This window comes from Euphorbia lathyris, chromosome 10 (genome assembly GCF_963576675.1).
Source record: "Euphorbia lathyris chromosome 10, ddEupLath1.1, whole genome shotgun sequence".
NCBI lineage: Eukaryota > Viridiplantae > Streptophyta > Magnoliopsida > Malpighiales > Euphorbiaceae > Euphorbia > Euphorbia lathyris.
The window spans coordinates 63,853,264-63,868,372 of NC_088919.1; the positions used below are offsets into that span (position 1 = coordinate 63,853,264).

Genomic DNA, 15,109 nt, shown 5'->3' on the forward strand with positions numbered 1-15,109 from the left:
TAGAACATGATGGACTTAGTGATAAAGGAGTTTATATTAAGCATCGGGTTTTCCATGTCACTCGGAGGATCCCAATTCACATTTGGACACGTGTATTGTGACCCCACGTAATAATTAAAATAGTGGAGTCTCTTATAATATGTGTGAATCTATATTACACGTATCAAAATATGTATAGAAGGTCTTCCATTTGATATGGAGAACCGGGTGCTTCTAATAATTTGCCGTGATAAAGACTGACTATTATGAAATAGATATAGATTAAGCCAATTAGGACGGGTCTAGTATTTTAGAGATCGTAGATAACTTCCAAACTCCATATTTTTTTTATAAATTTAAATTTAAAATATATAAAATATAATTAATTTTTAAATCCTCATTTAAAAAAATCAATTTAAATTTTTTGACAATTTACAAACAACAAAACAATTAATTGCTATATTATTGTTAAATTATGTATAAATTTATCTCTATGGTTATTAGGTGAAAATTGATTTAACCCTTATATATAAAACAATCAAATGTCAAACCTTATTAATGAAAGACGAGTTTTTGTTTCATATGAAATTTTATGTTCGGAATATCCTTTAATCTCTAGCATTCAGGGGCGGAGCCAGAGGGGGCGGGGAGGGTCGACCGACCCTCCAGTCCCGCCGGAAAACCTCATCTGTCCGCCAGGGGCCGCCATCCAGCCATGGCGGACAGCTGCTGAAGAAGAAGAAGTTCTTCTTCAGCGCAGAGATCTAATTTTTTTTTTAAACTAAAGGCACAAAACGACGTCGTTTTGTGCCTTTAGGTTTAATAAAAAAAATATATTGGAAGGGCGAAATTGCCCTTCCCATCTTTACCAAATAAATAATAAGACTTAAAAAGTCTCTGCCTTTTTCTTCCTCTTTTCGCGAATTGAAGGAAGAGAAAGAAAAAGGTACAGAAAGTGTGGTGAAGTTTTGGGAAAACTTTCCAAAACAGTCCATACTTTTTTGAATTTCAATTGTCTATCAAATTTTTTCTCAATCAATTTCCAACTTCAAGTAAGTTTTGTATTTTTTCTTCTTTATTTTATTTCTATTCAACGTTTAGTTTTATAATTTTTAAATTAGAGATCTCTAAATTAGAATTTATTATTAAAGGATTAGTATTAATATGTTCTTTACTTATAGATTTTTTTAGTAATTACAATTAATTTAGAGTTTAATTTAGAAAATCTAATCTAGGGATTTCTAATTTAGGATTTAATTTAGAAAATCTAATTTAGAGATTTCTAATTTAGGGTTTATTATTAGATTTCTAATTTAGGAATTTCTATGTTGGGGATTAATTTCATTTATTTGTTTTTATTTTATTTAGGAACAAGATGCTTAAATATTTTAAAATGACTGACAAGGATCAAAATTTTTTTTTTTTTTTTTGATAGTAATACTAATATTTCATTAAATCATAACATTGGAAGTACATAAGAGATCAGTAAGGAATAAAACCTTACATACATATAGGCTAAGCCTAATACAAAGTCCACGTGGGCAAGAAAATGACTATTAAAAGCAAGAAAATGACTATTAAAAGCAAAAGAAGCCATTAAAGGTACATTAAAAACAACCAACATTTGAACCATACATAGTGAGGAGACGGTGTGTGAAAATATCAGATAATGACTTTCTCACAGATTGTCTGGTGTGTTACGTTGAGAAAAGAATTTTTATCGGTGTCGAAAATGAACCAATTGTATAAAATTTTCAAAACATGATATCTCAGAGGGGTAAATTGCCATATGTTAAGCATTACTTTTCTTATTGTAAGTATACAAATATTTTTACTCTCATTTTACGATATAATTTGTCTATTATATTTTTTATTTTATTTTTATAAATATGTTGAAGTAGCATTTAATTTTTTTTAATCTACGGTCTAGCCCCCCGACCTAGAGGTCCTGGCACCGCCACTGCTAGCATTCTGACTACCAAATAAGGTTTTTTATTACAAAAAAACTCACAATTTGCTAATAACATTGAAATAGTATTGTCCAGTGAATCTTAAACTTAAAATTGTACTATTTTGTACGTAAATGCTAAATTTATTTTCCCTCAATAACTATATGGCTAAATTTGTAACTCATGCCTATTATAAGAGAAAAATTGTGAAATAAATTTGGAAGCCCCTTGTTGTACTATTGTTGTTAAGAGACGATGACTAACAAAAAGGAGACAATTTGTGTTAGGGTAAATTTCAAATAAAACCCCTGTGGTTTCACTAATTTTCAGATAAAGGACTGTGGTTTACTTTTTGTCAAAACGGGGATTGAGGTTTCGCACTTGGATTAATGCTATTAAAACCATCTTTAACGACCTGAAAATGAAAATTTTCAAGAATTAAAGTTGTTCAATGTCAAATTTTATATGGAACTACATTTTCGATTTTCGAAAATCGTCTTTTTTGGAACTTTCTCTCTCTAAACATTAACTTTCTCTCTCCTTATCAAACGTCATCTAAATAATCTCAAAATAAAAAAGTTGAAGAATTAAAGTTGCTTAGAATATTAGTAGTTCTTAAAATATGTCATTTTTGAAGTCGTCAATGGTGATTTTAATAGTATCAATCGAAAAAGTCCTTATTTTGCTAAAATTGAAAACCCCAATCCTCGTTTTGATAAAAAGTAAACCACAGTCTTTTATCTGAAAATTAGTGAAACCACATGGGTTTTATTTGAAATTTACCCTTTATGTTATTATTGTTGATTTTTTATTTCATTTAGTGGAGTGTATTCAGTTTTTCTATATATGATTACAATTAAATCCAGACATGATATAATGATTATTTAAGGAGATAAATTTTCAACAATTGAATCAATGATTATTGTATTATAAAAATAATTAAAACTTTTTTGGATCAGAGGCTCCCTAAATATTAAATTTTTTGTATTGGTACATGTGTTTTTTAATATTCCAATGCTTATGGGGTGCTTGGTTGCTCATTTTCATGAGCTTTTTTGCATTTTCACTTCAAAAGGAAGAGTTTTAGGTGTTTGGTTAGTAACATTGTCTTTTACATCTGAAAAGCAACATTAGGTGTTTGGTTAGTGATCTCCTGTTTGCCTTTTACACCCGAAAAGCAGCATTTTACAAAAGGAGAGAATCTCTGTTTTTTGGAAAAACGGTTTTTTTCCAATAGCAAACCGTAACAGCAAACACTAACCGTAACAGCAAACAGTAGATAAAACAAACGGGCACTTATTCCCCAATAGTGATATGAGAGAAAAAAAAATTTAGTTAACCAATATATTTCTTAATTTGTGTGAAATACCTTAGAATGACTTATATAAGGGAATGGAGGGAGTATAATTTTATTATCTTTATTAATAAAATGATATATAAAAATACGAGAGAATATAATAATAATTAAAAATATTTGTGTCATTTCATGTCATTTTCGGGTAAGTATGTCAACTCTAATCCAACCCAAAAATTTACGTGTCAGTTTCGTGTCAACACAAAATGACATATTACGTGTCGATTTAGTATCGTGTATCTAGTTAAAATCTATACAAATTATTTAATAAATTAAAATTGATTATAAAAAGTAAAAATGAACTATTTAATTTTTGTTCGTAGTCTCGCAATAAAAATTAATAGCACGAGGCATTTGGTTATGAATAGCAATGTTATCAGAACCGGACCCGACATCAAATCGGATTGGTGACTGGATCACGAGTCACTTGGTCGGATCAGATGGCTTGGATTGGTCGAACCGGATGACGTAATAAATAAATAAATAATATTTTTATATATTAAATATATATAATTAATTTAAAATTATTTTTATAAATTATATATATCCAAAACAAATTATAAACAACTTTTGGTTTGTTATTTTTTTGTCAACTTGATACTTAAATATATAACGGATAAATAGAATTTAGAATAACTTGAAATATGTAAATGTATTCTATGACATGCGATCTTTTTAACGGTATATTATAAACTCAAAACGGACAAGTGATGAATGAGAAATTGACGCTTAAAGTGAACCACTTGAAATGCTTTAAAAGAAGATAAAAATAAACTAAGTATTCTTATCCCACATAGTAAATGACATTCACAAGCCTCAAAGTAATTACTAAGGGAAAAGCTCTCTCACACGCAGGGGGGTGCAGTTGTTCTACCATCGGGTTAAGGGCGCACCCGCACGACATGGGCGACGCGAATGCCATACCGAAATTAATAAGAATGAATTAGCTTATTGGTATCACTCAATGATTTAAAAACAAAAGGTTGGGGTTCAAACCTCACGTTTTATATCTAAAAAACAATAATATTTATTAATATATAAAAAATTATGACGGGTACCCTAGGGGTATTTCCCTATCCGTCCCATTACCCTAATGGGAATTCTATACCTGTCTCATACCCTTTTATACAGAATACGAGTAGTCCCATTAGAGTCGAATAATGTCGGATACTCCCGCGAGTACAGTACCCGTTGCGATCCCTAATTATGAAAAGAAGATGCATTTGCTTTTGCTTCTTCCATTTGGCTTTTCTAAGATATATGCGATTTTCAATCTGATTTAGAAAAGGAAATTTCCTCTTCAAAGATATCTTTTTGTTTGTTTGTTTGATTTCAAGTCTTGTGTGTCTCTCTTGAATGGTCATCACCTAATTCATTCTTTGTTTTCTCTAGGATATTCCCCTCTTGTAGGATGTAAACGAGACGGGGCAGGTGGGGGATGCATTTTCTATCCCTGTCTTCAACTAGTGGGATTTTTTTTTATCCCCATCCCCACAAGTTAAATGGAGATATCCCTATCATTGTTTCTACATGAATCCTCATTCTCCAGTTACAGATGTACTAAAAACGTTATCCACATTCCACATTTTCCACGGAGAATCACTGTTTATGTTAAAAAAGAGATGTGAGAGAACGAAAATAAATTAAAAAGAGATGTGAGAGAATGATAAGATGGTGAATATTTTGTTTGTGTTTTGGGGTTTGTTTGCGATAATTAGATAATAAAGGGCGAATTTATAAAATAAATAAATACGAAGATAAAAATAGTTTTTTACCATTTGACTTTTGACTTTTATTAACACCGTTAGTCAGTTTGAAGTGTCTCTACTAACGCAATGAACCATAAAGTACCAGTTTACAAATTTTTAAATCACGTAGTTTATACTTGAAAATGACCCAAACCACTAGATTTATTTTTGTATTTTTTCCAATAATAAATTCATATTAATATACGACCTTAAAAAAAGAGAGAATGTGTATACTTCAAAGAATAATGTAAAAGTTACATCTTTTGAAGGGTTTTTTTTAAAGAAAAGACAATGCATTAAATAGGATCAGAATAGAAGGCTTGAACAATGAAATCTGAAGGACTAGTATGCCACTTCATCAGTCCTGACATAGAATGCCCTTGCAAGTTCATGGGCAATACTATTCGCAGAACGACTAGCAAAAATGATACTAAAATCATTAAACGAATGAATCAACCTATTGCAATCACCAAGTACAAGAACGTAATAAGACCTGAAGGCAGGTTGATGGTTATGTAAATTTTTAAAGTAATTAAGGTTATGTAAAGGCTTAATACATCTGTTTCATTTGTATTTGAACTAAAACTTTAACTTTTCTTTCTAACTTTCAAAAGTTTTCAATTACTCGTATTTTTATCTAATTGCATTCAATAGTCCCTTATTTTTATAAAGTTATATCGTACAATTTTATTCAATAACTCTTTATTTTTTTCCAACTGCATTCAATAACCCCAAAACTTCAACTGCTAAATGAATTTTCGCAAGTTCATAATTATTTGTCTATTTGATATTTTCATTTTTAACATTTTCATTTTGACATAGGGTGATACGTGGTAGAGTGTATCTTCCATTTTCTGCATCCAACAAATTCTATTGAGAATATGAAGTTGTTGAATGCAATTAATTAAGAATAGAGTGTCATTTGAAACTTTTGAAAGTTCAGGAGATAATTGAAGTTTTAAGTCAAGTACAAAGATAACAAATGTATCGTGCCTTTATACAAAGTTGCTTAAATAATTTATTAGTTCTCTCATTTTTATCTAAAACATTATTTAGTCCTCCTATTTTGAAAAATATATTATAAGGTCTATATCTTTTGTCATCGCTACCTCTTTAATTATTTTGTCTTTTTTTTATAGATTTTTAGCTGTTATATTCGGCATAAACAAACGAATAGAAAATAACAGAGTACATGTCATTTTGCATAAAAATCTAAGAGAAAAAATAGATAGATGACAAAAAATAAATAAATAACAATGACAAATAATATAAACTTTAGAGATAAGGTGCAAAAATACCCATAACGTTTATAGCCAGAAGCAATTTTACCCTTAACGTTGGCAGCCAAGAGCAATTTTACTAAACGTTGACAAATTGGGTCGATTTGAGAAATAATTCATCAAACTGTCTTCTCGGTTATGAATCTTGCCATCTATACTTCATATATGCGTCACTTTATAACTCATTAGTAATAGATAACTAACATATTATTAGTCATGAAATTTAAAAAAACAAATTAAAATTTGTATAAAAAAATATACCGTCTTTTGTATAAATTGGACAAACAAATTCATATATTTCGCAGAATTTATAAATATTAATCTCCAATTCTATTATTTTTTTTTCGAAAAGAATGCATTTAATAAGCCTCAACCGGACAATCAAAGTTAAGTACAGATTGCAAAAAAGATGGAACATCAAAAAACATGGGACAAGAATAAGAACGAGAGGACTTCGCTAAAGAGTGAGCCACCTCATTCGCTTGTTGTCTTACAAAACAAACAGAATAATTGTTGTTAAGAAGAAGAGAGCGACAACAGGACACCAACGAACCAAAATCCGATATATCGTCAGTTCTGGAATTAATAGCATCGACAACAGATTTCGCATCTGACTCAAAAACCACCTGACTATATCCCTCCTCTATCACCCATTTCAGCCCCGAAAAAAGTGCCAGATCCTCACACTCTTGCACTGACGGCAATCCAACCACAGTTGCGGTTCTTGCTGCAACAAACCTTCCATCCTCGTCTCTTAAAACAGCACCTATCCCAACCTGCATGGAATCCCCAAAACAGGCCGCATCCACATTACATTTTAGACCTGAAGACGGCTTCCTCCACTGAACTTCAGAAAGACCTACTGCAGCCCCCACAATACCACCCTTTGCAGTAGCTCTCGCCTTTCTCCAGTCCCCCAGTACCTCGGCAGCCACTGTAATAGCTTGGAATGAACTTTCCACTACATTCTGCCACAACTTCTTATTTCTTCTTCTCCATATACTCCATAATATTATTAGAAATTCTCCCCATTAAACCGAGATAAAACAGTCATAGCAGCAAAAATAAAATCCAAAAAACTATCAGCTTCATCCGCCAAAGGTTGCAAAAGCAACAATAAGCCCGCATCCCTCCAAGTACTAACAGCAAAGGGACATAAAATGAATAGGTGCCAAGCATCTTCAAGATCATTACCACATACAACACACCTATCCACCGGGATCAATAATCCTTTCCTGTACAAATTAAAACGCAATGGCAAACAATTTCTAGCAAGACGCCAAACAAAAAATCTAACTTTGTAAGGAATATTTGCCATCCAAATTTTATCCCACTCACCCACAACAACCAGATGATCATTTGGAGCCGTCACCTCCGTTGCCAATGCATAAGCACTCTTTACCGTATACAGACCCGACTTACTTTCATTCCAAATTGGACTATCCGATGCAATTCCCATTCGAGGAGGCAGTTTCAGAATTTCCTTAACATCTCTCTCCAAAAATAGCTCTCTTAACAACTCAACATCCCAGTCAGTAGATCCATGAATAAACAAATCACTAACCTTCAAATCTTCAAGGGCATTAATGATTGGCGTTTCCACCTTCAACTTTCCTTTATCACGAAGCCAATGATCATTCTAAACATTAATGGACTTTCCATCTCCAATTTTCCACCTAAAACCTTCATTTAGCAACAATTGAGAGCTCCAAAGACTCCTCCATACAAAACTCGGGGAATTACCCAAACGAGCTTGAAGAAAATCCCCCCCAGGGAAGTATTTTGCTTTGAAAATTCTACTTACAAGAGAATTTGGATTTGACAACATATGCCAACCATACTTCCCCAACATTGCCAAATTGAAAGTCGTGAAATCACGAAAACCGAGTCCTCCATTATTCTTTGGAATACATAACTTCTCCCAACTCAACTAGTTTAGACTACGTTCACCCTCCTTCTTCGAACCCCGCCAAAAAGAGTTGAGCATCCTTTGTAACTCATCAGCAGTAGAAACAGGAAAAAGGAAAACATTCATATAATAAACCGGAATAGCTTGAGCAGCCGCCTTCCCCGCCTTTGACATTGTTTTACCCCTCCAAAGTTGTAATTTGTTCCACAGTTTATCCCGAAGATGAGCAAAAATAACCCTTTTTTTCCTACCCACCAAGGACGGAAGTCCCAAATAACGCCCCCGTATCAATGGGCTTGTCCACCCCAAGTAAAGCCGAAACAGCCATATGAAGTTCAGAGGCAACATTATTACTACACATAAAGCCCGATTTTGAATAATTCACTTCCTGACCCGACGCCTCAGCATAATCTTCCAAAATTCTCTTCACAACCCTACACTCCCCAATTGATGCTCGAAAAAATAAGAGGGCATCATCCGCAAAAAGCAAATGAGTAATTGTCGGTGCCCCCTCCCCACTCTACATCCATGAGTAATTGCCAACCAAATGAGTAATTTGCTATCCAATTCTATTATTAAATCATAAAAAATATGAAATCTTTTTTTAGAACAACCGATATGTAATTGGTGCAAAATAAGAAACAAAATATATGTGTTTATAATAATGTCTGAAATTGACCCAACTTATCAACGTTAGAGATAAAAATTGTTCTTGGCCGCCAAAATTAGAGATAAAATTGTACAATTTTAAACATTAAAAATAAAATTGCTTCTGGTTGTAAATATTAGATGTATTTTTACATCTTAACTTTATACAGTAAAACCTATAGGAATACTCTATATAGGAATAACCTCTATTTTGTTATAAAAAAACTCGGTCCCAACTTGGTAATAACCTCAAACTCTATTTAGTAATAACCTCTCAATTGTTATATAAATAGCCTGGTCCCAAAAGTATTTATATAGAGGTTTTACTGTACTGTGTTTTTCAAAATAAGGACTACATGGTATCTTACAAAAATGAAACTATGCTGACTAATAAATTATTTAGTCTAGTTGTCAAAAAAAAAAAAAAAAATTTATTTAGTCTATAAAATTTGATGTGAAGTATGTACGGATAGTGGCAGCTAACAGAGATTTTCTTTGGAAGTAATTTCCAAGCAAAACACCATTTCTTCTTCTTTTTTTCCTCTTTTACTCGTTTACTCCTTCCATCTCTCCCCTCTTCATCTTCTGCACTTTCCTATATATATATATATACATGATAAATGAGAAACCAGAGAAGAAATTAATTAATTACTACTTAATTAGCTTTAATTAAGCTAATTAAAACTTCAATTAAGATTATTATAATTGATTAGAGAGATGGAAGATTTGCCACCTGGGTTTCGTTTCTATCCTACAGAAGAAGAGCTTGTTTCCTTCTATCTCCATAACAAGCTTGAAGGCAACAGACCAGATCTTAACCGTATCATGGACAGGATTATTCCTGTTCTTGATATATATAACCATAATCCTTGCCAACTTCCACGTATGCATACATTTCCTCTTTTTTCTTCTTTCATTTCATGATTTTTTATTATTATTGTATATGATAAGTAAAGAGATAATTAACAACAATTATCAGCTGCGGAGTCAGAGAAGAGGATTTGTGATATGACTGCAGTATCTTAAACCATCTTTCTATACAAAAGAAAACTTGCTCTTCTCATTTTCATTCGACGGTGTTCACGTGAACATTAATAATTTGGTTATTCATCGTTAGATCTAAGTTTATTAAATCTAGTTAGTAAACCTAAATCTAACGATGAATGACCAAATATTACATGATCATCAAGGTTAATGCGATTAAAATCACATTTTCCTATCCCTTTATCGGTCTTCTATTCAATTTTTGATACGTATCATATTATTCTACTTTAATTCTATTAACTTTAGCTTAACCTTGTTAACTTTGGTTTAATTGGCTCCGTAATAAAATAAGTGGGGCTTCATGTTATTTTAAAATATTCTATAGCGAATTCTGTGGTCCGAGTGACGGAGAAAAAATTATATATATAATTTTATTTATAAAATTTAAATATTTTCGCTTGCTAATTTGATATTCTGAATGCACCTATGCCGGGTGGAATGGACCCGGTGCACCTCCTCCCTCCGCCAATGTTTTTTTATCATGAATGGAGAGACATGGGTTACAGAGGAGCCATCAGCCCCGAATTCAGGGAACAATAACAAAAAAAACTAGAACTATTGTAGGATATTTCTGTCGCTAAATATATAATTTCTGTTAGTAATTCAATTTATTTAGAATCTAGAGCGGATTTGGAATGACTGACAAAATTTAATTCGGAAATATCTGAGTTTCAAAAGTTCTATAATTTTTTGACATTTTTTCGTCTATTGAGTATTAACCCCGAGTATTTGTTTCTGACTCCACAATTATTTCATATTATATTTAAATAACATGAGAAGTTAATTAAATTGGATTGTTTGTATACAGAATTGGGCGGAGATTTATCGAATAGGGATGAAGAACAATGGTTCTTCTTCGTACCGAGGCAAGAAAGTGAAGCAAGAGGAGGAAGACCAAATAGGCTAACAACAAACGGCTACTGGAAAGCAACTGGATCTCCGGGTAGGAGTAGCATGTAATTTCTGGCACGATAAAATGATTTACAAGAGATAATTTGACTGAAATAGGATTATTATTTTTCTTACATTTATATCGTTATATATTAAACATATGAAACATATAAATAACATATAACATGATTTTGGTATGATAACTCGAAATTGCCACCTCTATTTGTAGGTAACATTTATTCGAATAACCGAATCATCGGAATGAAAAGAACCATGGTCTTCTATAGAGGAAGAGCTCCTAATGGAATCAAAACTGATTGGAAAATGAATGAGTATAAATCCATTATTCAATCTGCAGATATCAATGCTTCCTCTTCTTCTTCTTCTTCTTCCGCTCTAATGGTATGTCTATTAATTAATAATAAACTAATTAATCATGTAAAATAGAATTATAGATGACATTAATAGTCTCATTGTAAATTTATTATAGGGTAAATAAGTAAAAAAATTTATCGTATGTCTATGGTATTTTTATCTAAATGGGGATTCAGGTTTTCGCTTTGCTAAAAATGAGGATTTTTTTAGTTTGATAGTACTATAACAATGGAGGACGAGCCTTGGCGCAACGGTAAAACGTTGTTGTCGTGTGACCGAAGGTCACGGGTCCGATTCTTGGGAGCGGCCTCTTGCCAAAAAAAAATTGGCAAGGGAAGGCTTGCCCCCAGTACACCCTTGTGGTGGGACCCCTCCCCGGACCCTCGCTTAGCGGGGACGCGTAATGCACCGGGCCGCCCTTTAGTACTATAACAATGACTGTTAATGATCGTGTTTCGTGTCAAAATCGTGTTATCTCATATATATGTTCCATATGGTTTTATATGTTACAAATGCTAGAAAAATAATTTTCGTGTCAATCGTATCATGTCAGTCGGGTTGTCTCTGTAAATCGAGTGTTCGTGTTTAGAATATCATTCATTCTTAGAAAATTTTCAATTTTGAAATCGTCAACGATCATTTTAATAGTGTCAACAAAAAAAAATTATTGTTTTTAGCAAAGCGAAAAACTTAAGCCATTTCTTGATCGAAACAAAACCTCAAACCGTTTGGAAAAAAAAACCATGGACATATAATTCATAAAATGTGTAACCAAAAAACGAAAAACCTCATTCATCTTCGAGTCGGGAAAAAAAAAAACTTATTTTGAACCAAAAACATCAACATGTAATGGAAAAAAATGTAAGAAAATAGATTTTTTTAATTTACCCTTTATTATATTCATGATCCGTCGGATTTGACATACTGACTGAGGCAGTGACAGAATATTCCGTGTAAAGCTACATGTCTTTTTTGTGAGATTTTGGTTTGACTATATGGAAAAATTCAATTTAAAAGTTAAAATCTTATTTTTAAAAATGTATTATATTAATTCTTCTTAATTAAATAAAGATTTATTTCTTTTGTTCCTACCAAAAAAATAAAGATTTATTTGGTTTAATGGTTGATATTTAATATTGATGTTATTTGTTTACTATTTATTGTTGTTGGAAAGAAATAGATATTAACTGATTTAATCGTTTTTTAAAACAACTAGCAGTTGTTTCATAATTCTAATTTAACACTTTCTATTTATTGGTCTAAGTGAATTTTTTTGAAAAAATCTGAAAGTACTTTTCACGAATCAATTAATGTCACATGTAAACGTTTTTTCTTTATTACTTTAATAATTCATGGGATATTTGTATATTAGGGTAGTGAACATTATAGTTAAACATGATATTTAGTTTCTAAATTTTAAAAAGTTGCAAATTATATTAAACAACTAAAATGTGAACCATAATTTAACAGTTGAAATTAAATAAATACTCAGTTTGGTAAATAGCTGTTAGCTTTTTAGCTGATAGGTGATTGTATTAGTCTGATTACATTTTCTATTAACTTGATTGTATAAATTTGTTTAGTAAAACTTAGCTGTTTGTGTAAAATGACAAACAATGACATGATAAAGCCTTTATTTGGAGTTAAAGTGTAGTAATTAAGGATAAAAATGTCATTTAAAAGAGATGGAGCAATAACCTAATTGAAAAACCTCCTAAAACCAACATTTTCAATATTAGTTTTTTTAGATCCAATAAGCTCTTTCAAATCCCTTTTCACCAAACACCACTATTAGGACATGTTTTCTTCAGCTGTTAGCTAAAAACTGTTGTCGTTGTTGTAATTATTTGTTATTGCAGTTAACTATTTATTGTTAATGTTAGTGATTTGTTATTAGCTGATTAATTATTAATATTTGATAAAATTGCAATTAACTGTTATTGGTTAATATGTAAAATGTCGAATATGGATATGTTTTAAATTAATCAATAAATGAATTATAAAAAAAAATATAATACATAAATTAATAAAACTAATCTAAATAACTAAATAAAAATAATAATTTATTGAACGGATTAAAACCTTGTTATTTCGGCAATAATATTGTAGAGATAAAAATAACATTAAAGAATGTGTTTTGTGAAATAAATAACTATTTAGAAAAAGCTCCAAAACGCTATTATTTCTATCAAAAAAAAAAAGCTAAAAGTTGATGTATAAACCTAATTGAACACCATGTTTTTTATGATTTGAACTGAAACGCTAAACGCTACTCTGCAAAAATGAAATAACCACCTCCTCATCTCCTACGTACTTGTTGATGACACGTGGGGAAAACTTTCCGTCATGTTTCCTGAACAATAATTTGTTCTGTTTGAGAATCTATAGAAGATCACCTAGAAACATGTGTTGTAAGTAAAAATGTTGAGACATGTATTGTAAGTAAAAGTGTCATTGATCGGACATAATTATAGTCTATAAATTTCTATTGATGATAACGTTTTTTCTTGCCGTGTTGCTTATAGATATGATGTATAATGTTGATTAATGGAAAAATATATTGGAATTCAAAATGCAGATAAGACATGAGTTGAGCCTGTGTAGGGTGTACAAGAAATCAAAAAGTGCAAGAGCATATGATCGACGGCCATTAGGGGAGATTAGAAGTCAACCTGATCATGACGAAGCAACACCGTCGGATCTTCATCAAAATTATCTTCCATCTTCATCGGCACAGGATGCACCAAACTCTCCACTAAGTTCATCACCACACGATCTTAGCCAAGAAAATACCACTCTTCCTATGTCTATTGATAGTGAACCCTTTTGGGACAATTGGGATGAATTCGACTTTTAGAACTCGTTTGTTATTAGTTATTTGTTGTTGGGGGAGATAGTAAACGCTAGTTGATTTTTCTATTAAAAGTAGTAGTTTCGAAATTTTATCGTACTTTCTATCTGTTGGTTAGAGTTAAAAGATAAAAACCAATTCCGAATAATGGAAACATACAAACATTTAATACACATATATTATGATAACTAATTAGTTAATTTCAAGGTTGATATTGATTTGGGGAGCTGTTAGAAATAAAGGTTAATTATAAATAACTACCCTGTAGTTTGACTGATTTGTAGACCGGTACCGGTGGTATTTTTTTTTCAAACACAACACTATAATTGCAAAATTTTACATGTTTTTTTACCCTGCCAAATTTGGTCGATAACGACCTCCAAATGAAAATTTTCAAAAATTAAACTTGTTTGGCATCATATTTACTATGGCACAATATTCTTAATTTTTCAAAACCGTCATGTTTGGAGTTTTCTCTCTCTAAACATTATATTTCTCTCTCATAAAAAACAACACCTAAATGACCCTAAACCTAAAAAGTTGAAGAATTAAAATTGCTTAAAATATCATTTAACTCTTGAAAATTTTCATTTTGAAATCGTTATCGATCAAATTCTGGCAAAGTGAACTCAAATGCAAAATTTTACAAACCACAGGGTTGCGTTTGTAAAAAAAATACCAAGGGTAAAGGTTTGGAAATCGGCCAAACTACAGGGTGGTTATTTGTAATTAACCCTAAAAATAATAATAAAATTATATTTAGTTTTATCAATCAATTTAAGTTTTTGGATTAAATAATTATTTGATATGATATCAAAGTTTTCTTTAAAGCAAACATTTGATGTGTTAAACTCAAGGGGTGAGTTATTGGTCCTATTTGGTGCTTGTTTGGGTGTTTTGGTTGTTCCGAATCTTTGAGTCGTGTACAAATTGGCTCTTGAAAATCTATTCCACACGACGTGTGACTAGGTTTACAAGTCGTGTGGACTCTTTTACACAATTTTATCTTGTGTTTTACGACCACACATCGTGTGGCTTAAGTCACACGTCATGTGAATTGCTTTATGGTCTATTAGAGGCT

General features: G+C 31.5%; 1 protein-coding gene across 1 annotated transcript; it reads left to right on the forward strand.

Moving 5' to 3' along the window:
- The first annotated feature begins 9,495 nt into the window (after positions 1-9,495).
- LOC136208375 (NAC domain-containing protein 90-like) lies at positions 9,496-14,255 on the forward strand. Its single transcript, XM_065999221.1, has 4 exons — positions 9,496-9,750; positions 10,720-10,854; positions 11,032-11,204; positions 13,756-14,255. The coding sequence occupies exons 1-4, from the start codon at positions 9,585-9,587 to the stop codon at positions 14,032-14,034; spliced, it is 753 nt and encodes a 250-aa protein (XP_065855293.1). The 5' UTR covers positions 9,496-9,584; the 3' UTR covers positions 14,035-14,255.
- The last annotated feature ends 854 nt before the right edge of the window (positions 14,256-15,109 follow it).